The 25,969-nt window shown below is 35.9% G+C and overlaps 2 protein-coding genes across 2 annotated transcripts; both read right to left on the bottom strand.

Moving 5' to 3' along the window:
• Positions 1 to 382: 382 nt before the first annotated feature.
• On the bottom strand, positions 383 to 10,380 carry LOC142553687 (chaperonin-like RbcX protein 2, chloroplastic). Its single transcript, XM_075664127.1, has 5 exons — positions 10,045 to 10,380; positions 9,564 to 9,655; positions 9,254 to 9,314; positions 9,081 to 9,146; positions 383 to 729 (listed from the first exon to the last, which is right to left on the bottom strand). Exons 1-5 carry the CDS (start codon positions 10,306 to 10,308, stop codon positions 601 to 603), a joined length of 612 nt encoding a protein of 203 aa, XP_075520242.1. The 5' UTR covers positions 10,309 to 10,380; the 3' UTR covers positions 383 to 600.
• Positions 10,381 to 11,076: 696 nt separating this feature from the next.
• On the bottom strand, positions 11,077 to 18,091 carry LOC142553686 (cellulose synthase A catalytic subunit 3 [UDP-forming]-like). Its single transcript, XM_075664126.1, has 15 exons — positions 17,876 to 18,091; positions 17,080 to 17,208; positions 16,620 to 16,815; positions 15,747 to 15,964; positions 15,581 to 15,656; positions 15,283 to 15,472; positions 14,851 to 15,117; positions 14,261 to 14,606; positions 14,038 to 14,175; positions 13,733 to 13,858; positions 13,442 to 13,654; positions 12,993 to 13,257; positions 12,543 to 12,745; positions 12,045 to 12,395; positions 11,077 to 11,869 (listed from the first exon to the last, which is right to left on the bottom strand). Exons 2-15 carry the CDS (start codon positions 17,101 to 17,103, stop codon positions 11,285 to 11,287), a joined length of 3,198 nt encoding a protein of 1,065 aa, XP_075520241.1. The 5' UTR covers positions 17,104 to 17,208; positions 17,876 to 18,091; the 3' UTR covers positions 11,077 to 11,284.
• Between the last annotated feature and the right edge of the window lie 7,878 nt (positions 18,092 to 25,969).

The raw sequence follows: 25,969 nt of genomic DNA, 5'->3' as shown, positions 1-25,969 counted from the left end.
AATATGATATACTTTGAGTTCAATAGCCATTTTTTCTTGGAAGATTTTTGAGATGCTCCAATCCTCGATCTAGGTATAGATTGTTTCAAGGTCATTTTTCATGTCATCGATGTACCCGATGATTCTGTCAAAATTCTGTCGATGTCCATGAAATAAATCATTCTTGATGTAAATTGAAGTGTTCATGGTGGCAAAAAGATCACGTACGTTTCAAGATCAATAAGAAAATTGTGGATATTGATTATATATTTAATATGTAATGGGATTTGAATCTGCATGTTTTTTGTATTAATCATGTAACTTGTTAATTTTTTGTTTCATTTAATAACTTGACTGTTGCTTATTTGATATTGATGTGTTCTCCTACATTCTTTATGTGATCACGGGAATAAAAAGCTTATATTATAAACATGAAAATCTATCGAAACAAAAATAAGTGGAAAATAAAAGTCTTTTTCCTCTCATTTTGAAATAATATATATGTCTTTTGCTTTATTGTTTATGTTTAGATTTATTTTAATGTGTGTAATATATGTTAATTCTCGTTATAAGAACTACGTGGGATAGCGTCCCAATATACAAATATAAAGACGATTAAATTTAAATATTGGGATCTTGAGATGATGGTATGTCATCAGATGGCCATATGATGGTTTCCAGCAGCCTATCTCTCATCAACTTCAAGTTCTCTTCTGAAATCTCTTTGTATATTTCACCATGGTCACATTTCTACATTCATCAATATCAAATACGGAACACATGAAATTAAGAGTCATGGAAAACTATACATTCATAATTGGAATTTATACTTAAAATAATTAATACACACCCTTCCTCCCTAATTAAATGACACGTTACTATGATAAATCAATCCGTTGATTAGACCAATTTTAAAGTTTAATTTTGAACTATGTATATCGTGTAAATTTAAATATAAAATACTTCAGTAATATTAAATTGTATACCGTAAAACCTGATTTGAAAAGTAAGCAATACCCTTTTCAACTTCTATAAAGATTATTCGACTTGATGTGATTTGTTATCGATCTTACAATGAACTACAAATTAAAATTATCATGACCCTTGTGGTTGGAGTTATATGATTCTCTCTAAATTGTAAAATATATCAGGATTCGAACTCTGGCGACAATGAATTAAATTCTTCCACACCCATGAGGTCATTTTTTAAGGGAAAAAATTTACAAACTGAAATTAGGTTTTGTCGCTGACTTGTAGCTCATCTAGCACCAAGATACCAAATTTAGGACAAGAGATCTCAAGTTTGAGACTCAATTGTAACAATCCTCTCATCCAACTAAAAAAAAATCATGTTTTTTAAAACTAATTTTCTTAAGTATAGCTTTTAGATTTAAAAAATAAGCATAGTGATCGAATGTTTTAACAACCATGAAATCATAAAAATAAAAATCACAAACCATATTGATTCCCCAAAACTTATACCTTCCCAAGACCAAACCCTTCTCGACATCGTGAGCCATGCTCGGCCAAGGCCCTGAGCCATGCTTGGTGAGCCCCTACCTAGTCAGTTGAGCCGTGAATGGCCGAGCCTATTTGACCCAGGGCCTAGTCACGTACTTGATCTGGTTTCAATGTAACACAATGTTATATACAAAGCTCTATTACCCGGGGCTTAATATGGTACAAGTCCTAGTAGGATTGTCGAGTAGGGGGTGATACCCGAACTGATTGAGACTCACTCCTGACCTAAGTGTTCGATCTCCATCCTAAGAACTTTATCAGACATGGAATACATGTGTGATCTAATTTATTAAAATCAAGACACGTTCAAAAAGTATTCTTCCTGACTTGGTTATCTAATGTGGTATCGGTGTCTAATTCATCGTGAAAATGATTGATGTGTGTAGATTTATGAGACTTGAACTGAGCCTGCCCCAATGACTATATCCCTTCCCGAGGATAGATTAGTTGGTCGACTCCACTACGGGGTAAAAGCTCATTTGTTTTCTACATGCTTATCAAAGATATCATCAGATTCTCTTAGCAGAAAGACAAAAATAAAGTCAGTTTTATTACATCTGAAATAATTTTTTGTTTTGTAGTAATTCCTTTTGGGTTGAAGAATGTTGGAGCCATCTATCATAGGCTTATGGATAAAATCTTTAAGAAGTAGATGAGAAAGGATGCAGAGGTCTGTGTGGATGATATATTGATCAATTCCAGGCTAGTCGATCAGTTTTTTTATCGAACCTAGATGAAACTTTTCAAACTCTGTGGGAATACTTGAAGTTGAACTCTAGCAAGTGTGTGTTCAAGGTTCAGACAGAGAAGTTTTTGGGTCACATGGTGACCCGCAGAGGCATTGAGGCTAATCCAAATAAGGTACAAGACCTCTTTTCTATGAGTTCTCCTCGGAATATCCAAGAAGTACAACGATTGACAGAGAGAATTTATGCTTTATTCTGATTCATATCTTGATTTGCGGATAGGAGTTTTCCATTCTTTATGGTACTCTGGAAAGTTAAATTTTGAATTGAGTGATCAAAGTGAGCAGGTGTTGCAAGAACTGAAGGCCTATCTAAGGGAGCTCCATGTCTTGAACAAACCTACCCTTGAACTCTTTGTTTACTTACCAGTTATTCCCCAGGCTGTAAGTTCAGTCTTGGTCAAAGAAGAAGATAGGCTCATCATCTTGTTTACTTTGTGAGGCATACATTGAAGGGAGCTGAACTCAACTACAGCACTCTAAAAAATTTGGCCGAGGGTGTTACTCGATCCATCCTATATTCAGATTTTCATTTAGTAATACAAAAAAGTATGTGTAGGTTCAAAGTGAAAAATAAGAAAATGGTCAAATATGTCCGAGCTATTAAAAAATATAAAGATGACTTTTCAGAGTTGATCATGGAACAAGTCTCTCATAATGAAAATGAAAAGACAGACATGTCGGCCAAGATGGCCAGCTCTTTTTCTCAACCATCAGGGCAAGAACTGGTCGGACAGGAGCTTGTCTCTCAAATTGATTATCTTAATGACAAGGTAGTAGAAATATTGAAAAGGGTTGGAGATATGATGTTCATCAATACTTATGGGAGAACCCCAGTTGAACAAAAAAAGGCTTAGGAGGTCAGGATAAGAGCACTTTGCTTCACACTCTTAGATGAGATATTATAGAAGAGGTCTTTCTCTAGACCTCTATTGAAGTGCTTGGACCCAGAAGAAGCTAATTATGTCCTTCGAGAATTCATGATGGATGTTGTAGTAATAACTTAGGGAGTGTGGCCTTAGCTCATAAGGCTTTGATGGCAGGTTTCTTTTGGCCAACCATGAAAAAAGATGTATCAATGGTAGTGAACTCATGTTATAATTGTCCAAAACATGCTAATTTTTGTGGAGACCGGCCGAACTCATGAGTTCAATCGTTTTCCCTCGCTTTTTCGATCAGTGGGGTATGGAAATTGTAGGACCGTTTTCCATAAGCACATGCCAAATAAAAATTTTATTGGTGGTAGTGGACATTTCTCCAATTGGGCAAAAGCCGAACCATTGTCCAAAATTACTGAAGGAGAAGTCTTGAAATTTTTATAGAAGAATCTGGTGTGTCGGTTTTGGATACCGATGAGGCTCATATCTAAGAATGGGCGACAGATTTGCGGCTCTAATGTTCAAGAATAGTGTAAATAAATGAAGACATGACATATATTTACTAGCTTATCCCAAAAGCAAAGGACAGATCGAGGTCAATAATAGATCCATTGTTCAAGCTCTTAAGGCTTGTCTGGACTCTGTCACAGGGAAGTGGGTTGATGAATTATCTAGCATGTTGTGGGTTTATCGAACAAGGCTCGAACGGGAACTGGAGAAACACCATATAGCTTAGTATATGGGACCGAGGCTGTCTTGTCAGCAGATATCGGATAGGAAAGTGATCGGGTGATAGGGTATGGACCGAATGGGTATGGACTGAATAATGATTAACTAAGGGCTATGGATTTGGATCTAGTGGAAGAGAAGAAAAGTCGAGCAACTTTTCGGATGGCCTTTTATCAGAAGAGGATGGCTTGAGCATACGATAAAAGAGTGTGTCCCCGGTTGTTCGAAGTTGGGGATCTTGTCATGAAGAAGATCTAATTTCTGGGGGAAAGAGGAAAGTTGGACCCAGAGTATGAGGGGCCATACAAAATTATTGGAATAGTGGTCATTGTGGCTTACTACTTGGAGGATGCTGAAGGAAAGAAGACCAAGTGTCCGTGTAACATTAAGCACTTGAATAAATATTATGCTTAGATAGAGTCTCAACTCATTCTATTATTTTTGCTTTTACAATTATGTCTTTGTTTTCAAGGATTTGATGAATAATATTTTGCATTGATATAATATTTTTTACAATTATACAAAAATCCTGACCTCGAGCTCAGCATGGTTAAAAAGTCCAGCCTCACGCTTGACATGATTAAAAAGTCCGACCTCGCGCTCGACAACAAAACAAAAGTCCCACCTCGCTCTCGACAACAAAATAAAGTCCAACTCATGCTCGGCATGGTTTAAAAGTCTGACTTCACTCTCGACATTGTATACAAGACCAGCTTCGCTCCTAACATAGTGCTTTATATCATCCTCTCAATTTTAATAAGTTTAGTGTTAGGGAAAAACATTGGTTACTTTGTACGTATAGTGTTTACACTCTAGTGCTCGGGCATCGTGCCCACTTGGTTACGTTCTAATAACTTAGACGAAAATTAAGATAAAACGTTTAAGGGCAAAGAGTCTTGAAATATTTGTAAATAAAGAAAGAAGCATAAATGAGAAAACACCAGGAGCCAAACGTAAGGAAGACAAACATAGTTTTAAATACCATAGTACATTGAACAAAAAAAGTCTAAAACATGAGATAAATGGGCAGAAGAGCCTCCTCGGCCAAGCCCATCACTTCGGCCTTGATTTCCGGACTTTCACTCTTCGTCAACCATAACTTCACCTTTCGTCATGTCTTCTAGAGCCCTGACCACATCAAGAAAGGAAAAAGGAAGTTCTGCTTTGGAATACCCACTGGCTTGTGCTTGAACCAAGCACCCATTGAACCCATGCTCGAAGTACAAAATGGATTATTCTGAACACAATGAATTGAACTCCTAGGAATGGATGAACTCTTCCTTATTCTAAAACCACATGCCCTCGGCCTCATGATCTTTCTTGCGAAGTTGTTCCACGAGCTGAAGTGTCTTTTGTTCCGCCCAAGCAGCCTTCTCAAAGACATGTCCTTGAGGTCGGGTGGCTTCAACTTCGTCTAATAAAACCACATTCTCCTCCTCACTTTTTGTATGAATCTCTTCAATTAACTTCATAAGTTATTCATGACGTGAGGGTATCATCCATGGACTTTTTGGAAGAACTAGCCACTTCTTGAGCTCCGCATACCAGTCAATGACCTCTTCCCCAAAACCGAGGACCTGCAAAATGAATATATATCTTTTAAAGAAGTACTATTAATACAAAAGAGATAAAATCAGTTACCTGCATAAAATATAAGGGACATAGCTTTCATAGCTTGAAGGTCGGAAGCGGCCTTTATGATGACAAGCTCTTCAGAGGAGACCAACTGCCGAACAAAATTTAGAGCCTCAGTACCGGATTGTTCGGCTAGGAAAGATACCCCGTGATTAGGAAATGTCCTTTGGTCGATCTCTTCAAAGTTGTGGTTATTGAAAACATGGAAATAGCCACTAGTCTCTTTCCCGGACCCCCTGGGAGTAGGGGACGGAACAGTAACCTTAAGATTTTTCTTCACTTACGGTTCATCAGATTCAATGGGCACATTTTTCTTCTACTTTCCCTTACCCTTGGCGTTAGAGGAATTCGAAGAAGTCTCGACATCGGCCTTTTCCTCTTCATGCTCTGGATCATTTCGGTCTTCATAATTCTTTCTCCTAAAAAACAAAAACAAAGCACCAAAAAAATAAAGAGCTTGTTTAAGGTTCATTTTTAGGAATATGAAAGTGAGGAAGGTGAGGAAAATATACCTATGACCCCCTCCACTTCGACCCCCTTTTTGCAAAACCTAAATCTACAGATAAGATCATCCTTGATCAACTCCTTGATGTCAAAACATTTCATTGATGTATTAGCTAGAAGTTGGTTAGATTAATGGCATGCCTAAATGTTGGTGGATCCCTAAGTGTTAATTTATCAGCCCAAACCATGTCGCATACTAAGGAAGTAGTTCAGACTTTACATAAAAATACTGGCACATCCAACCTATGTAAAAGGAAGGATTCCCATCTAGAAAATAGCATTGAGGACGAGGTGATAAATAAAATCGACATGTTTATTTTCTTCTAATCTGCACAAAACGATCTAGGACGGTAGCAAAAAGAGTATATCAAAATACCTGAGCAAGTCCCCAAAGGCCACAAGTGTGCAAAAGGAAATAGGAGCTAGTTGGCTTGAGCATATCAGATAGTGCTCGCAAAGGCATTGTACGATTTTAAGGATCGGGTACCGAAGACCCATCTCTAGCTGATCTAATTAAAATGTATAATATCCCTCGGGTGGAAGATGAGCTTATCTGTGATTTTTGGGATCTGGATATCGATCTTCGAATATAATCGTGATATTCCCAATCCTAGAAACATCACTAGAATCAAGAACCGAAGCCTTATCTTCGTACCAATAACACCTTGCAGTGGTCAACCGATCTTTTTCCTCTATTATTTGAGCTAATTTCTTATTTATAACTGAACGAAGATCGGGGTCACTCGAGCTCCTAAAGGAGGGAGAAGAGGTATTTATGGCTTCAGTCAGTTCTTAACTAAATTGTCACAACTAGAATAAGATAAAGAACGTACCAAAGAGGTCAAGAATAAGAAGAGAGTTTTAAAGAGAAGGTAACGAACACAGGAAGGGTGGACCTAGCTATTGGTGCAGGAGTACGGGAGATACTCTTGATTTTGGCAGAGAAATGGCGCGAGGAGAGAAAATGAAAATGAGGGAAGAAAGACCCTATTTATAGAAAGGAATGAGCAAACATAACCATCAGATCAATCAAGAACTAACTGCCTGGATCATGCACATTAAACAATTCGGGATCCGAACCTTCGCTTGATCATAGCCGACCAAATTATTATCAATGGTGAGAAAAGTTGGTCACCGATATTGCCATCTTGATCATTCATAATAAGTGGTCTAGATTTTCTCACAGCCAAGGCAAAACCTGAAGACCTTAAAGCTCGATTAAATACATCAACTGATCTAAAATTCAATACATTTTTTAGACCAGAAAAGAGGGTACTATTGATGCCCCCTCAACTTAACCCTTCTTGAGTCTAACCCTTCTTGAGACCCTGAGCCATGCTCGAGCGAGCCCCTGTGCTCGGACGAGGTCCTTAGCCATGCTCGACCAAGCCCCTGTTCACCTAGGTCTTAGCCATGTACTTGATCTGGTTTCATGTAGCTCAATGTTGACATACGAAGCCCCATTACCTCGGGCTTTAGACTTGAGGAAGTATGTTATAGATTATTGTATAAGTCCCAGTAGGATGACCGAGTAGGGGGTGGTACCCAAACTGATTATACGAGCTGAGACTCAATCCTAATCTAAGTGTCTGAGCTCTATCCTAAGAACCTTATCATATATAGAATACATGTGTGATCTTTTTAAATCCATGGAAATCTCGATAATCCCGCAATATGATTAAATATACGAAAATATTCGGGATTTGATAAGAATTTACCTTTACATGGGAACCATCCCTAAGATAAACTTCTTCTCGTTATGGTAACTAGCCATCTCAACGCTTATAAATACTCATGTATGGTTCACTGTTTGAGGGATTCACACAATGCTTCACTTAGCACTAATTTACATACCACACTTTGTCGCTTCTCGTTCTTCTTGAGTCAAGATCTAACTTGAGTGTCGGAGGAGTTATGTCGGAAAAATCTCCGACCAGTCCCGGCTCAAATATTAAAGGTTCGAAGATCACTCTCACCAGACGGAAACCAAAAAAAATTCGGTATCATCACATATGTATTAAAGTTTGTCACGAATAAATAGACCGTATTTTCGCCTTTGCCTAAATCTAACAATTTAACAAAAGAAATCGTTAACAATAGATTTACGAAAAAAAATTAAGTTTGGTAGATAATATTAAACACAACTAGATCAAGGGATATATATGAGAGATATATTAATATATTATATACCGTGCAATTGAAGGGATAGAATTATAACTCAACGGTGGTTATAAAACTCGAACAAGTTTCAAAATCAATCCTTGCGATTCAAATGTATCTGTACATTTTAAAAGTGATAATCTCCTTTAATTTTTGTTTTATTTTTATTTTTTTACTATTTTTCATAAATTTTTTAGAAAATAAATATGACTATTCAATTTTCATTTCATGATTTCCTAACAAAATCAATCTAAATTACTTTGATTGACTCAATTAGTATGATTTCCCTGCCCCCTGCTATATATATATATATATATATATAATCCTGGATTATATGGGAAAATTTGGTCATGGTCCAATTAGAAGTTAGTCTTATTTTTCACTTTTAGAATATTTCGCAAAGTGGTGACATGACATATGATATTATTGACATCACTTCAAATTTTGTTGATGTGACATTGAATACTTTTAACATGTTCGATGATATGTCAACGTTCCATTGAAAAATGACTGAAAGGTAAATACAAATGTCAACTTATTGAATTAAGACGAAGCAGCTTTGACAACTTGCTAGATCAAAAGTGAAATCATTTCCATTTATAGTCTAAAAATTGTAATTTCACCAAAAATATGTGGGCCTTTTATATTTTTAGGGACCTCCCAATATATCCGGGATGCGGATGTCGCAATAGTAATATGGCAAAAATTTGTGTGAGACGGTCTCACAGGTTGTATTTTGTGATACAGATCTCTTATTTGGGTCATCCATGAAAAAGTATTACTTTCTATGCTAAGAGTATTACTTTTTATTGTGAATATCGGTAGGGTTAATCCGTATCATAGATAAATATTCGTGAGACCGTCTCACAAGAGATTTACTCTTGTCATATTCCACTGCTAAATGAAAGAGTGGAGACGTAAAAGAATACCTTAATCCATCTTCCATAGAGGCTAAGGCGGGTGATCATCACTCTTTCTGCAAGTTCTTGGTTTTCCTTCAAATAATAATTACACACAAATTAGAATGCCAAAATATTATTTAAAAAATATTAATAATTACGTATCCAATTAATCTACTTCTGCACTTGGACTAATTTATTACCTTTACAAGAATTTGAAGAAGACGTTTCCAATCTTTTGATTCACCGTTGGTCGAAACAAAGCTGCAAAATGTCGTCGGGACAGACCCGATTACTAAAAAAAATGTCGAAATCTTAATTTCATCTAAATCTTGAAGTACGTAGCATATGCAAACTACTTTTATAAATATGCTTTAAATTACTTGGTTCGTATAAATTTATATATATCATAATATTGGTAATATATTCATTAAAAAAAACATTGGTAATAAAAATATTGGACAATTAAATGTATTTAATTTGATAATATCATGAGCAGTGAAGTTGGTTTACCCGTAGAACCAAATGTATTGCGGTGGATTCAGCTCATAGAGTTGTTCAAGAACAGTCCTCACAGCTTTGAATGTAAAATAATTGATTATCTCCTGCAAGTACAAATTCACTCATGTTACATTTTGAATGGATAGATATGACTTGAAAAGTCAATTGATTTCGATTATAATTTTATTGGTAACACTAAAACAATAGATAAAATCTTAAATTCATATCTTATTTATTTAAATATTAGTTACAAAGTCTTTATTATTGGATAGATTTTAAATCCATTCTCATTAACATAAAATGCTATATAAACATGTAAGATATTGATTTAAAGCTTTATTAAAACTGAAAAATCACGTTTTGAAATCTATCGATTTAAATTCAACCTCAATTCATCTAAGTTATTCAATAGAAACACCTCAATTTCCAAATTGTGCTTAAAAATATGGTTATTTCATATATATATATATATATGGAAAAAATGTGGACTTACAAGTTTGACGTCATTGAAAGTATCTTCGTACTGCCCTCCTAATTCATTGACAACAATAAGCTTCCCATTTCTGTTTCTGGAACTCAACCCATTTCTAGAGCAAGATGAGAGCTGCCTTTTCCCAGGAATGGAATCCAAGAAAGAAGTGTTCAAAACTATAGCCAACCTTAATTTCTCCGAATATAATCCTCTTTTTCTTCTAATGTTTGAGGACATAGAATCCAAGAACAAGCTGCGTGGACATGGTGATAGACTAATAGCCATACTACTCTCCCTTGAATCTTGGTGATATTTACGTGGTTTTCTACTACTATTCCTTTTTAAGAGATATTTTTGAGGTCCATATTTTTTCCGGGCACGAGAAATAATAAAATCTTGTCCAAGTCCAATTTGCTTATACTCTGTTGTAACTTGTTCTCACTTCAATCAAAAACAATTATATACAAGTTTATGAAAGAAATGCAACATTCAACTTCCTCGCAAAATTTTTAAATCGTCACTCACTCGATGTCATCCTAAATCCTAGATATACCATCTTAACATCCATCTTCCAAGAATTTAAAATAGCAAAAACTTGTATGAGACGGTCTCATGAGCCGTATTTGTGAGACGGATCTCTTATTTGGTTCATTTATGAAAAAATATTATTTTTTATGCTAAGAACATTACTTTTTATTGTGAATATCGGTAGGGTTGACCCATCTCACACATAAAAATTCGTGAGATCGTCTCATAAGAGACCTACTCATTTAAAATTACCAAACTTGTGTAATAAACTTTATTACAACATTAAGATTATACTATGTCAAAGATCAATTTTTTTTTGGAAGAAATCATTATATTTAGAATACCTTGAATTTCATGATTTGAAGAGAATCTGTCTACCCTTAAATAAATCGAGTAAAATTGAAATTATTTTCAGGAGAAGGGTTTTGTATTACTTTGTATTCCAGTTGGTAGAATCTATTACGTTAGTTCGATGATTTTCGTAGTGTACACCGAAAAATAAAATAACACCCTCAGATTCTCAGGTCATAAATAAATAGATAACTTCCTTTTTTAATCAATCTGGTAAAAACAAACAACGTAAAAAAAAAAAGATAAATATCTTTCTCGTCTCTACAGACCATACAGATACAAACGTCACCAAGACAAACGTATACATCACTTATCACACGAGCAACTCTTAAATGTGAGTCTTCTTCAAGACTTTCGATGAGAACTTGCAACGATAGCCACTCTAGCAGTTAATTCCACACTCCTCAACATCAGGACCAGTGACTCGAGTGGTGAACGGATCGATTCGGACCCATAACAACGAAAAGATTGAAGCAAGAAGAATGGACCACACCACAACGATCGTGGGTGTACGGTTCTGGCGACCCATGAGACCTTTAAGGAAAGGATATAGATGAACAATCACCCAAAAGGCAAAGAATAGTTTCCCAAAAAGCGGCCCCCACGATTGGTATCCACTGTTGATTGCGTACGAAATACCAGCAACAACGCCCACCAAATTTATAATGAGGAGGGTTGTTGGGGGGATCAGAAGAGTCGTCCATTTGAACATGTAAAGCTCGGTAAAATCACCGTCTTCATCTGAAGCCTTGGACGTGACAGTGAAGTTGGTGTCGATTCCAGCAAGTACTTTGAGCAAACCTTGAAAGACGGCAAAGAGGTGGGCCGAGACACCTCCGATGACCCAAAACTGCTCGTTCCTCCACCATTCGTCAATTCCAACACCGCTCCACCGCATCTCGAGTATACCCGTAGCAAAAATAGAGAGAAAGAGGGACAAAAACCAGATACTGGCAATGTTACTAATCTGCAAGGAGGAGCAGGTGGATTTTCACGAAAGATCAGTATGCAATTAGAATATAATAGCATGTTGGTTCTACAATTGATTAAAGTATTAAGAGTATAGTCCAGACAAACAATTAGATGACACATAAAGTTTTAGATTTTCAAGCAGGGGCATGAATTTGGAGACGAAAACCAACCTGTGGGATAATGAACTTGCCAGTAAGCAAGCAGACAGCTGGCAACGTACAATAGAAAACGAGAGGAATGGACGTGATTGGGTAAATCGTGGTGTTGACATAAGCAAACCTCTCTAACCATTTCAATCTTCCTTTATAGCCATACCATATAGGACAATGTCTGCTAAACAAAATCTCCACTGAACCCAAGGCCCATCGAAGCACTTGGTTCAGACGATCGGAGAGATTAATAGGAGCTGATCCTTTAAATGCTGGTCTTGGCGGCATACAGTAAATAGATCGCCAGCCTCGCGCATGCATCTTAAATCCTGTAAGAATATCTTCTGTGACAGAACCATAAATCCATCCAATCTGAAAATAGAACCAGAGAAATGAGTCTTGTAACATTATCGCATGGATTAAAAAACAAAACACACTTACAATTACAGATCACTTTGTGTTTAATTGGAACCTTGTCTGATTTTACAAATTGTAAGGAATTTAGATGTTCCAACTAACCTCAGTTCCCCATTCTGTCTTATCTTCATAACCACAACTAATAACATGGATGGCTTCTTTTAGAAGAGTCTCTGGTGTAGCAGACTGGGGAACACCACCATTCTCCATGAGGGTGGACGCAACAAAAACTGAAGACTGACCAAATCTTTTCTCAAGGCTCATTTGGGACATGAGCAATGACTTCTCATCATCAAACCCAGCACCTGGAGCAATTTCCAGACCAGGAGATTTACAGAGGATCAAATGTTAAACATATGACCAGTTATAAATCGTAAAGGGTCAAAATATGAAATGTTATTATCATCTGTATCGGTACTAAAAAACTTGCGAAATGGTGGAAACAGAACAATCACAACAGAATAATCAAACAGGATAAGCAGGAATGATAATGGATATTAACTGCCTAATCAAGATTTGAACTAAAATTAATGATTTTAAAAGAAGGCATACCTTCAACACCCTCCTCTATATCCTCCAAGCTGAAGATAGGAACTGTGGGATCGACATGCTTGCCAGATTTCTTTTTATCAGACCCCATTTTACTTGATTTAGAAGTATTCTTACTTGACCGGCCAAAGCATGAGGACAACACTCCAGATTTCTTTTGTTTAGGTTTATGAGGAGGCTCATAACCATACAAAGCTGTTCTATTGAAGACACAACCAGTGCCCACATAAACAGGGCCTTGAACGCCGTCCAGACCTCTCAAGTTGATCTGATCAACCAAGAACATGTTCATGTTAGTTGTAGATAACCACCCCAAACGGAAATTTTTTTTGCATCAAAGTAACACAGAATATTTGCCTTGCAAGAAGGCTCCATGAAAATAACATCTATAACAATCCTCAGTAGTGTCTAGTACCAAAGAGGGACAAACATTTACAGCGATGATAACTCACATCAAAGAAGACGGTGTTGCGATTGGCATATCTATCACTCTTATCAATACCATCAAATCTCTGTGGAAATTGAACATAACAAACATATTTTCCTAGATTTGGATCCATTAAAAAGCACATTGATTCTCGCAAGGCCTTGCTGTTGTTTATGTAGTGATCACAATCAAGATTCAATAAGAAAGGTCCATTGGTAAGAACTGCTGACACACGAACCTGCAAGAAAATATTTGACATGTTAAATTTGTGCCAACAGGAAAAACATATGAGGGCAAATATCTATAGCCCACTTACAAGTGCATTCATAGCTCCAGCTTTTTTATGATGCTGGAACCCTGGCCGTTTTTCACGAGAAACGTATACTAGACGGGGCAGCTCATTACCCTCACTGTCAAGACCTCCACTTTGGCCCAGGAAAACCTGCAATCAAGAAAATAAAGATGTTGTATTTAGAAGAGGAACTCTGCTAACTACAACCGACAAAATTTAAGAATGCTGTAACTTATAGGACCAGTCCTACTTAATACAAATTTGTAAGATGTATCAAGTGCACTCGCAATATGACAACTAAAGTACTATACCCAAAGAACCGAGCTTACCTGGATCATTCCTGGATGATCTCTTGTATTATTTCCAGGCCACGGGGTACCATCTTGCATGATCCAACCTTCATCAGGGACTTTTTGAGCCTTGGCAACTAGTCCATTAACACGAATTTTAAACTCTTCATATTCTCTCTGTATGACACACGGAAGAAAAACAAACCTAAGAAACTTGATCAAATGCAAAGGCATTAACCTCTATAGAAGAGAAGTCTTTCACCTTCATAGCCCTACGCTCTTTTACAAACGATGGCTGAACTTTATCTTTCAAGTAGTCAATCTTCTGAGCAAAGTACCATTCTGGAGCCCGTGGCTCAATATTGAACTTCTTGCAGAATGGAACCCATTTTCTTGCAAATTCTGATGTCTCTGACAGAGCTTCAAAAGTCAGCATGGCAGAACCATCATCAGAGACGTAGCATGAAACCTTGTCAACTGGATAGTCAACAGCAAGAATGGACAAGACAGTATTGGCTGTAACAAGAGGAGGCTCTTTTAAAGGGTCGACGGTACTGACAAATATGTCAACTGCAGCCAACTGTGATGGCTCTCCTTCACGGTCATATCTAATATAAAGTTTTCCGAATCAGTGATGAAAAGTAAGAACTGGTGATTCTATATGCAACCACCCAAAAACAAACAAACAAACAAACCTAGGAGTAAACTATAGTTGGATAATATCAAAAAAGAAGAGAAGAAAAGACAATAGAGAAACAGATGATACATTATTTGGAAGTTAAATACAGGTGAAACAAAAACCTAACCACACAGAGAAATATAAAGAACTGGAGAAATGAAAATATTTCTCACCTAAGAGAGAGTCTATCCAGATAAGTCTCACGGTTTACTGGAAGCCATTTTGGGAACTGATCCAGAATCCAGGATATAGCAAACCAAATTTCACAGATTACTGATATTAACCACAAAGCAAATGCATTTGGCACAGGATTGGTTATTCGATAGTGCAAGAAAATGCACAGAATTATAAGCCGCAATACTATAACCATCCTATAAGGATTTATTCTAGATGATGGAACAGAAACCTTCCTTGATAGAGGCTGTCGGGCTTCATCATTCCTACACCAAGAAGAATCGTTAACATGCAGGATAACAAAACATAATTTGAGAATTTGTCCAGCCAAATGAGAACAAAATCAGTTATGGATACGAAACAATTTTACTATAGTCCATTCTCAATTTCATCAGTACGCAAATAAAATTTAAGTCGAGCAAGGAACTCACAGTAGAGAATCATCCACAAGAATATCTGTGCTCGCGTCAATATCTCCACCTCTCTCAGAAGGAGGATGGCTAGTTGTCATCGGAACAACAGGTTTCTCCTGCTTCATCTTCCAGCCATCAACTCTTTCTTTCCAGGCCACATTACCTAAACCTTGGGACCCAAACTCCCTCACTGGATCCACAATTCTAGCTGTAAACAGAAGAAGCATATGTCAAACACTGCCTAAAATAAATTCTAGGAGAACAACACACAAAGATCAGGTTGATAAAAATCAGTTGTAAGGGGGCAATCGTATACGTTTCCCAACACCACTGGGAGGTGGAGATGCCATAGAAACACGTTCAGGTGATGCTGCTGAGAGTTCTCCAGATACCTATATAGGGATTGGAAAGCTGAAGTGTCATAAAGATACCAAGAATGGAAAGGGAGAAGAAAATTGAAGACAAAAGTCACAAAAACATACATCTGTTCCATTTGTAAGCAAATGAATGCGGTTGTGAGGGACCTCCTTGTCATATTTTGGTATTCCAATATCTTCCCCTCGACCATAATTCGTGTGCCAGCTCAACATGCGGTCTGAAATCTTCTGCTTCTCATTTTTACCATCAGAGTAATGGACATCATTGTCATTCCCGTCAACAGCAGTATCCTCCTCTCCATCCCCACTAATAGCAGGACTTCCTGTGCATAGTACTAATTGTAAATTCTTCTTCATAAATCAAATGAAAGTTGCAAATATCAAAATCCATTGTCAGGTACATCGCTAGAAAACTAGTACAGAAGTTGAAAAATAAAGTTGACGCATAGATCAAACATGGGGAAATAAAAGCCCATTCCAAACTTGATATATCATATAAATATCATGTGTATGTTGGTATTATCAATTTATCAGAGCAAGTTATTATTTCTGTTACAGGTATTTGTTTGGGTATTACAAATCGCATACTTCATTTAAGCTTTCCTCGTATCCTCATGCAATATCTTTAAGCTTTGGCTTCTCTCTAATAACGGTAGCTAACAAAACCAAGGGTAAAAAAAAATGAGTACAATGCATATTCTAATTCCACATCCCCATAAATGGTCATCTGGCTCTAGTAACATTTCGCTTTTCGGTAGCATGCAGCCTAATGGTATTGGATGTACCAATTAATCCAATATATTTAAATACCTTGAAATTCAAACATTAAAAAATTGGAAATTTCCTTCCCAACACTGCAACTAGATTTACTGTCTATCATATACTCTCCAGATGATGATCCGTAATTTGATAGACAAATAACAATATGGAATGCCAAATCCTGGAAGAATATCAATGGGGCATAAACTGCAACTATACCTTTATGCCTCTTGTATCTGGTTTTGCACTGAGGGCAAGACTGATTCCCATCTTTTCTCTCATACTCGTAACATGGCCTACACACAGGAAATGCACAGACATTGCACGCAACAAATGGCTCCCCTGCTGCAGTCAAGCCCACATTGTCGCCACAGATCTGACAAACCTGACCGCCAGTGTTCTTCATGCTCTTTCCCTATCGGTTAAACATAACAGTTCATTACGAGTCTATAACGCTCCTAAGGTTTAGTTCTATAAAAAAACAAATGGATACTGAACCAGACCCAAAAAAAACACACATTGCTTACTTCAAAAAAAACAAGCCAGGATGATGTTACTGATAAATCACAGCAAGATTAAGCTACCAATAGCTAAATCATCAAGGCATTCTTTTAAGCATCAAAACATAAAGATTCTTAATTTATCACCAGGAATAATAAACCAAATAAGGTTTACTCACCTTAGTATCAACTTCAGGTTCCATTTTCACTTAGCTTGGCTACGGCAATCTATTCAGGATCAGAAAGCTATGAGCTTCACTGATCTTTGAACATGCTCAATTCTTTATATTGATCTCTTTTAAGAAAATCTGCAACAATGTTATTCTTGTCACACTCATTCACGGGAAATGAAATTAAACTCTAAATTATTTTTCCTCCATTGACAGATCGGATGTAGTTAGTTATATTAGCAAGGAAGCCGAACAAAAAAGAACAATATTTTTAGAAAACTAAACCTAAGATCAACTTGCCGACAATCAATTATAACACAAAGAGTGACTCCTTTATATGATATATGCGAATGAATAAAAAACTAAAAACAAATATTCAGGATGTTAAAATTTTCAGTCAAATTGAAGTAAGCCAGTAGTCAACCTAAGTTGGATTCAGTCCAAAAAATCTGTAAAACCTCAAACATCACTTCCAATTCGACACATACAAATCAAGATCAAACGCAAGAAAAGCACACGATCACACACGCGCGCGCACTAGTGATCACGCAAAATTTAATGCAATTGTAAATCTATTTCAACCTCCTTCAAGAAGATATCTTCGTGATCAACTGAATTTCATCAAACAATGAATCACTAATCCAACAGATCCAAAAATAGACATAAAATTGAGCCGAAAACGAAACATTCTCGAAAATGAGCGAGAACTTGGTCTCCCTCACACGGATCCCCTAAAATCCAAAAATCGCTTCCAATTTCGCAAACAAAAGACCATCAAACTCAACAACGAGAATGCAGTACTCACCTCAAGATCCAAATCAGGTTCAATCTCCGCCAGAGAGAGAACTTCACAAAATGGCAATCAACCAAATTTCATCTACAGTCGATCAATCACCCATCAGATCTACAAATTTGAGCTGATATCAATGATGGAGTGAGAAGAACAACTGGCTATGGGCTGCAACCGACGATCTATGGGGTATATGTACAGCTGGTAGTGAGTGTGTAGGTTGCGTATTGACCGACGCTAACCAACGCCTCTTTGTTTATTTATATTTATATTTGTATTTGTAACAGGAGTTCGATTGCTTATTTATTTTTGCATAAAAAATAACGGATTCGTCTAACAAAATTTATCAATAAAATAATTGATTTTTTGTGTATTTTTTATTAAATAATAAAAATTGATATATGATATCGTCTCGTGAAAAATCAACTCATTACAAATTGATTTGAAACCAAAAATATTATTTGTTTGATAATTTCATGCAAAACCAAATCCTTGGAAATTGACTTGAGACCAAAGAGAGCGACGTGGGAGCTGCTGCTGCCCACCGACAGTGAGATGATTTTTTTTTTTTCATTTTTTAGTAATTTTATAAAACTATTTAAAATATTAGAGATGGTTTTTTTTATTTTAATTTCAAGTAATGAAAAGGCCAATATAAAATAATGGTCGTATTTGAACGTGATTTTTGAAAATTAATTTAATGCTTTCCAAAATTAAGATATATTTTTATGATTTGAAAAACAAAATATGTGAATTATAAATTTATAAACTAAGTTTTAGTTAAATTATCTATTATTATTATTATTTTGTTTGACAATCGATTATTATTTTATTTATGTCTCAACAAATGAAAATACGCAAATAATCAAGAACCCGTGTTTGTTGAAGAGGAAATTTTTTATTATCAGTAGCAAATGGACAACTGTCTAGGGCCATAATATTTTTATTTTGAATTTCATATAAAATTTGGTGATATTAATATTAAAATATGCTTTATATTAAGTTAATACTTATGTACCAATTATAACAAAAACTTGTATTAGACGATCTCACGGATCGTATTTTGTGAGATGGATCTCTTATTTGGGTCATCAATATAAAAGTATTATTTTTTATGCTAAGAGTATTACTTATTATTATTATGTAATTAAATGTTTGAGGAGGAAAATTTACTCAAATAACATGAATCCGAACCCAGGTTCGAAATTAATTATTTACAGGATTTATTCAAGAACTCTGGAATATTAAAAACAAAAAAATCTAATCAATGTTAGATATCAAGAAAATAGAAGAACTTATCATAGTCATGAGGTAAACATATGATTCAAAATAACAGGTTTCTATAAATAATACCGGATTCCTCTAAACTTTCCTGAGATATTAGAGAAATTCAAAAGACAGTACAAAATTATGGCAATATGTTGTATTATGTACCACAAAATGTAGAGAAAATCCTTGAAAACCAGAAAGAAATTCTTGGAATATTAAATGATATTCTAACAAAAATTCAAAACCTAGAACAACAACCAAGTTCTTGTAGAAAGATTTCGGAAGGAAGGTTACTACCATCATTTGGTACTGAACTCTTATTACATCAAAGAGAGAAGGCCAAATTGATGCCAAAACATTTAACTAAAGAAGAAAAATTATCAATCTAATCAAAAAATTATCAGAAAAGAAAATTAATCTGATGACAACTTTAAAAATGATTGGTCTAGAGGATCTCCAAGACCTTGCAAAATCTTTTGAAGATCTCAAAGTTGTAGATCTAAAGATGAACACAACTGAAGGTGAACAACCCACCATAACCTGGTCATCTTTACAGGAACCACCAAGATAAAGTGTGAGATCTCAGAATATAAATATGAGAGAATCTCAACTAGACTTTTACACTGGCGGAGAATCACATACAACAGGAACAAGGTCAAGAAATAGTCAAATTCCTTAAACTTTTAGAAATAAATCTTATGGGATCAGTAAAAATTGCTTAGGACATGACTTCAGTAGAAATCAAAGAATCAGTCATAGCCGGAGAATCTTTTAGCGAAATAGCCGAAAGAATGACTATCCTTTTTAAAGCACAATTTATAAGGCTAGATTATTTTAACAATCAAGATACAAAGAAGAAAAAAATCACTCAGCTATGTATAGTTTGAATTACATGACATATGTTTAGTAGATGAATATATTACGTTATTCGCTAAATATAGATGGAATTCTGGGATTGAAAAAAATATATCAATGCAACTTTTCTTCGCCAAAATGACAAGTCCCTGGAGGGAAATGCTAATAAAGAAATATATCCCTGGCAATCCAGATACATTGGCACGAATAGCCTCTTTTCTCAAAGGAAAATTGGCAGAATTGTGTCATCTGGCAGCATTACAAAAGAATTACAAACGATTAAGAGTTATTAACAAACGTACTCCGTTGTGTTGTAAAGAATACGATTTTCCACCAATTATTGGAACTAAACCACAAAGGCGGAAGAGGAAAAGTTTTAGAAATAATCCTTTTGCCAGAAGTGGAAGAAGTTCTTAGAAACCAAGAACAGTTTGGTCTAGATAAAAGGCCAGATCTTACAAATCTAGGCAAAGAAGTAGACCCTCAAGAAGTAAGATATCATCTCAAGCATCGAGTACATCTCGAAGCACAAGAAGAACACCTACAAAGAAAACTTTCAGAAGAGCTCATACTCGAACTAATGAAAGTTTTAAGGATTGTAACTGCTGGACATTTGGAGCAGGAGGTCATATCTCAACCAACTGTTTAGAAAATGAAAAAAAGAGGTATTAAACACTTCAATTCAACCTCGGATATTGAAGAAATGGTTTATTATCAAGAACTTATTCAAGTATATGGTTTTGAGGATATTGTCTCGGACGAAAGTATATAGATGAAGTCTTACGTCAGGAAGGATCTGATGGAACAGAATCGGAATCTGGTTGAAGAAGAGGTATTTTGACACGAAACACATGAAGATTTGTCTGGTTTCATAAGTCAGACAACAATATCCATAACATTGTCCAAAGGATCGTGAGAGAAAATCCTAGCCTTCAAAGGTATCAGGGATTCTCTACAGGACAGATAAAAAAATTCTTAGGAAGTCTTAGTCGAAGAAATAGAAATCATTATCTAATCTATAAAGTTTCCAGAAGGAAAATGGCAAATTCAATAGAACTTACAGGAAATAGAATAGAGATGCAGTTAATTCTTTCTGAAGAAATTAATGAGGAATTACAAACACTCAAAATAGAAGTAGCACGAACTATGTCCTGAATTTATATCGGAGCAATATAGATTATGATAAAAGCTAATTTTAAAGAAGGAATGGATTCACCCATTGATATTGCTATATGCGATAAACAAATGGGTAACATTCAAGATTCAGTACTGAGAACAATATCAGGAAATCTCTGTGCAGGAAAAATTGTAGGAGTAATTTATCCAAGAATTGTCTACAATCTGGCAGATCGAGATTTCAGCCAAGCTTTGACGTTGCATCAGAACTTCAAAGAAGAAAGGTCGATGAAAGAGAGTAATAGACCGTATTCTATTACCTATCAAATTTCACATTTTCTATCTAATACACATCATTCAGAATTGTTTATTAGAAATGAGTTTATTGAAATACCTGAGATATTAGGAAAAGTGGCTCAGGCAATTTATCCAGAAAGAGTTGAGTTTCCTTTAATACATGAAACAGATATCCAAATACATGACAAATCAATTCTACAGAGGAATCAAGAAGACTATCTTTTCAAGAAGATAGAATTACGAGCAACAGGTGGGGAAAAACACATGTCCAAGAAACCCAACAAGCACTAAAAAGCTTTTCGACAATAGGAAATCTTAGATGTCCAGAAAGGTGGAAGGAAGTAGAAATAGTATTTAATATTACGAAGCAAAGGAATCAATTTCCTTGTAATATCATATACCGTTTAGAACAACCTATGATAGGAACTTACCAAATAATGATCAACATTGGAGAATTGGAGGTTCATATCAAAGGAATTCCAGAAAAAGAACCAGATCGATTGGTTCTTGAGCTAGAGTTCCTTGAGAAACATAAACCTTGAAAACGTCTAGAATGTGGAATGAAGTTTACGGCTAAGGATATAATGTGGAAAATTCAATGGCCACAAGCCCATTCTCGATATACATTTCAGTAGGAATGTTATACGAACAATATAAGGCAGAATATTTTGCTGCTTATATTGATTTGGGGCGATGGAATTTGTACAACAAAAAGAAGAGTTTTTCAAATAATTTGGAAGAAGATTTACCTAAGATTGTTGTAAGAGATTTCTCTAAAAGGAATTTAATGTTATCTAAATGGATTAAAATGACAGAAATCGTGATTGGAGGTGCTGGACAAATATCTTGGTATAAGATAAAAACACCACCAATTTATTTTCATGATACATGAGCTGACATTCTGTTCGGAAATAATTTCCTACAAATGTTTAAGTCATACACCCAAGAAAATGAGACCAGACGTTTAGTGTTCACAACACCTAAATGTAACACTCGTGACTAAAATGCATAATTAGTGTGGAAGCTTTAAAATATAATTTTATTGAAAAACATAAAATGGATAGCCTCAATTTCATTTTCTTGAAAACATTATCCATCTCATTTCATAAACTTCGAATCATCATTAATATCATCCGTCAAGAATCATAATACAACAATACATAGGGATGATATTCATTTCATTTATCAACTGAAGAATTAATAGTTCTTCTAAGATAGTTCATTAATTGCTAACCCTCTTCGTAAAAACAAATCTTATAGGAGGGACATGTACCTCTGCATAAAATGCATCTTAAAAGAGAGCACATGTTTTCATCGTTAATTGGCCAATTACATTGCGGATTTAGAATTGCCAGAGGCAACACCGCTACTATCACTATCAATCCAATCATTCAATCATATAAAACTTCATTCAAGCATTTTATCGAACATCTTTGAGGCATCATATAAAGTTTAACTCCTTTCATTCAAAATGCATATAATTGCACTACCATATATACATATTTACATATATATATCATGAATGGAATTTGAAAGGAGTTAACGTCATAAAATCATCAAAACACATACATATAGGATCATGTGATGCATTTAAGAAATGATTCCACTTACAACACTTGGAGCACTTGGTTTCCTAAACCTTGACGATGATCTTACAACAATAAATCCAATAACTAACCATCAACACCCAAATAATAATACATCTATCACAACTATCATCCCCTAACTTTACCATCTACAATAACTCAAGAACAAGGAAAAAAACCACTTACCTTTGCTCCTTTTCCCTAGAAAGATGAAGTTCCAACTCCGGATTGAAGATTAATTGCTTGATTGAATGAGAGAAGAAGATGATGATGAAGAACCCTAACTAAGAATCGATGGAGAAGAGAAAGGAAGAGAAGGGAAATGAGGAAAATTGAAGTCTCAACCGATTTTATACCTTAAATCACCCAAAACACACTTTTCTACTGTACTGGGCGCTAGGGCGGTCAAGTTTTACCGCCGTAGCGCGGAGCCTACTGTCCGAAACCCAAAAATTCAGAGGCGCGCTGGGGCTGTAAGGACCGTGTACCGTATTATCGTAAATCTTATGTTGATTATCGATAATTATGAAATTGTCATGTGATTATGTATATGATGTATATCATGACAATGAAAGTGAGAAAATAAGTATTGAATATGAATGGACGTTGTAAGAGCTCGAGTGGAGAAGCCGGACGCCAATACAATACAAAACCAACATTTTGTACAGAACATATGGCGCCCGAGCGGTAGAAAATGACCGCCCGAGTGCCAGTATAAAATAAGAATGTGCTCGGACAGAAGTCTCCACGCCCGAGCGGTAGTTTTTGACCGCCCGAGCGCGGTGTAAGTAGAACTCGGGGACAGAATGTCTCGCGCTCGGGCACGAGAATTCTACCGCCCGAGCGCGAGAGCGGTGGAGATAAGAATCAGAATTTCGTTTGTTTCTTTCTTCATTTTCTCACCGTGGCTTCGAGAGAAAAGAAAGAGAATTCGATTTCTTTCGTCCGAATCGACTTCGAAACGCTGTCTAAACGCGAAACAAATTATAGATTCGAAATCTTCGCGTTGAGAGCTTCCTATTGAGGTAAAGTTCTTCTAGTTTCAACAGCTCTAAATATGAAAGTGCTGTAATAGCATGTATTTGAAGTCGAGATTCCTATATGTGGTAGAATAACCGACAAGAAACTCGTATTCGAAGTTGGAATTGAATTATGTTATGATTTTGATTTGATATGAATTTTCAAAGTTTCAAAAGATATTTGGATCTTATATTATTGATTTTGGATTATATTATTAATTGAAATGAATATGTTATTGATGTAGATAAATTATTATACTGATATTTTCAAGCTACATCAACTAGGAACGAAGAATTGAGGTATGTTGCGACCGGGTAACATACGACAGGTATCTGTATTATATGATATATGTTTGATTGATTTGATTGAGAATATGTGTCTATATGCCTTATGTGATGATTTAATGCGGCATACATGACATTGTGATTTGAATATCGATGTATAAAATAAATGTTTTGTTAACACACATCGTTTGATGCATACATCGATACATGACATGCACGTTGAGCTATGATCCTTGGATACCCTGATATGATTTGATTGGATTCTGGGGTTTGTGAACACAATGTTATGTTTGGTATTACATGACCCTTAAAGCATAGGCATTAGTGGCCCCGACGATTGATTGAGATTTGGGATTTGATGGCGCTTTGTCGGCGCTATCATACGAGTATCCCTTATTGAGGCCGGTGTGCCAGCTCGAGCATTGATTTGATAGCGATTCGTTTGATTCTGACATGTGCTCAGTGGATGGGCATTTGACCTGATACCTCCACGACATACATGCATTGCATACCATATATCATTGTTTAGATACTTATGGTATATATGATGGTTGTTCCATACGGAGTTTTGCTCACCCCCAAGGGGGGCTGTTGTTGTCTTTGTGTATGGACAATGGCAGGTACTACAGGATATCAGGAGGCCGGAGATGGTACTTCTGGAGGGAGTCACAGTTTGGGCTGAGGTTTTATGTTTTGTTCCCAGTTTATATATATGTATCTATATACCGGGGCATGTCCCGAGGATATGAGTTGTTTGTATATGCTTGGTTTTGATTATGTGTGGGCAAGTTTTATGATATGAGATAAAATACTATTTTTAGTATTTAAATTATAGAAGAAATATTTTGGGCTCATTGTAAAGAAAATTTTAAACTCGTTTTCCGCTGTAATTAATTAACCCTAATCAGATTGTGTTGTAATAAATATTAGGAGCTAAGGGATCCCACATTGTATGGTATTAGAACATAGCTGGGAATGCTCGATTGAGTCTTGTGTACACGTGAATAGGCACAAATGAATTGTACATATGTGTTTGATTTATTTGTATTACTTGCTCCTACTTGATTGAGTTTGAGTAAGTTATTGATGAGATTGATTATATGAGATGATGAGATTATGAAATTGATATTGATTTGTGATATTCATCCCTTGATTTGTAGATGGATTACACAAATGAAACTGTGAGTAGCAGTACTGAGAGAATAGTTGGGCAATTTGAAGGATTGTCCATGGATATAGTGATGGCTCGATTCCAGAATCTGAAACCACCGAGGTTCTTTGGCACTGAGAGTGCAGAAAGAGCAGAGGCTTGGTTAAAGGATATCGAGCATTTGTTTAATATTGTTGAATATTCCAAGGCTCGGAGACTGAAACTTGCTCTCTATCAGTTGAAAGACCGAGCAAAATCTTGGTGGGAAGCCGCTGAGATTGGATTGAAAGAAGCCGGGATTGAAGTCACATAGGATGTCTTCAAGGCCCAGTTTTTTGAGCAGTATTCTCATCCTTCTTATTATAGTGCCCAAAAGAATGAATTCAATAGTCTGCAGCAAGGAACGATGACTGTTGCAGAGTATGCTTCGAAGTTTTCTACTCTGTTGAAGTATGCACCTCATGTAGCTGGGAATGCAAAAGCAAAATATAACAGGTTTGTGAATGGATTGTATCCTGCTTTATATACTTTT

Source organism: Primulina tabacum, chromosome 8, assembly GCF_025594145.1.
Source record: "Primulina tabacum isolate GXHZ01 chromosome 8, ASM2559414v2, whole genome shotgun sequence".
In the NCBI taxonomy this organism is placed as follows: domain Eukaryota; kingdom Viridiplantae; phylum Streptophyta; class Magnoliopsida; order Lamiales; family Gesneriaceae; genus Primulina; species Primulina tabacum.
Note: the sequence above shows the minus strand (reverse complement) of the source record. Positions and strands in the feature narration are given on the sequence as shown.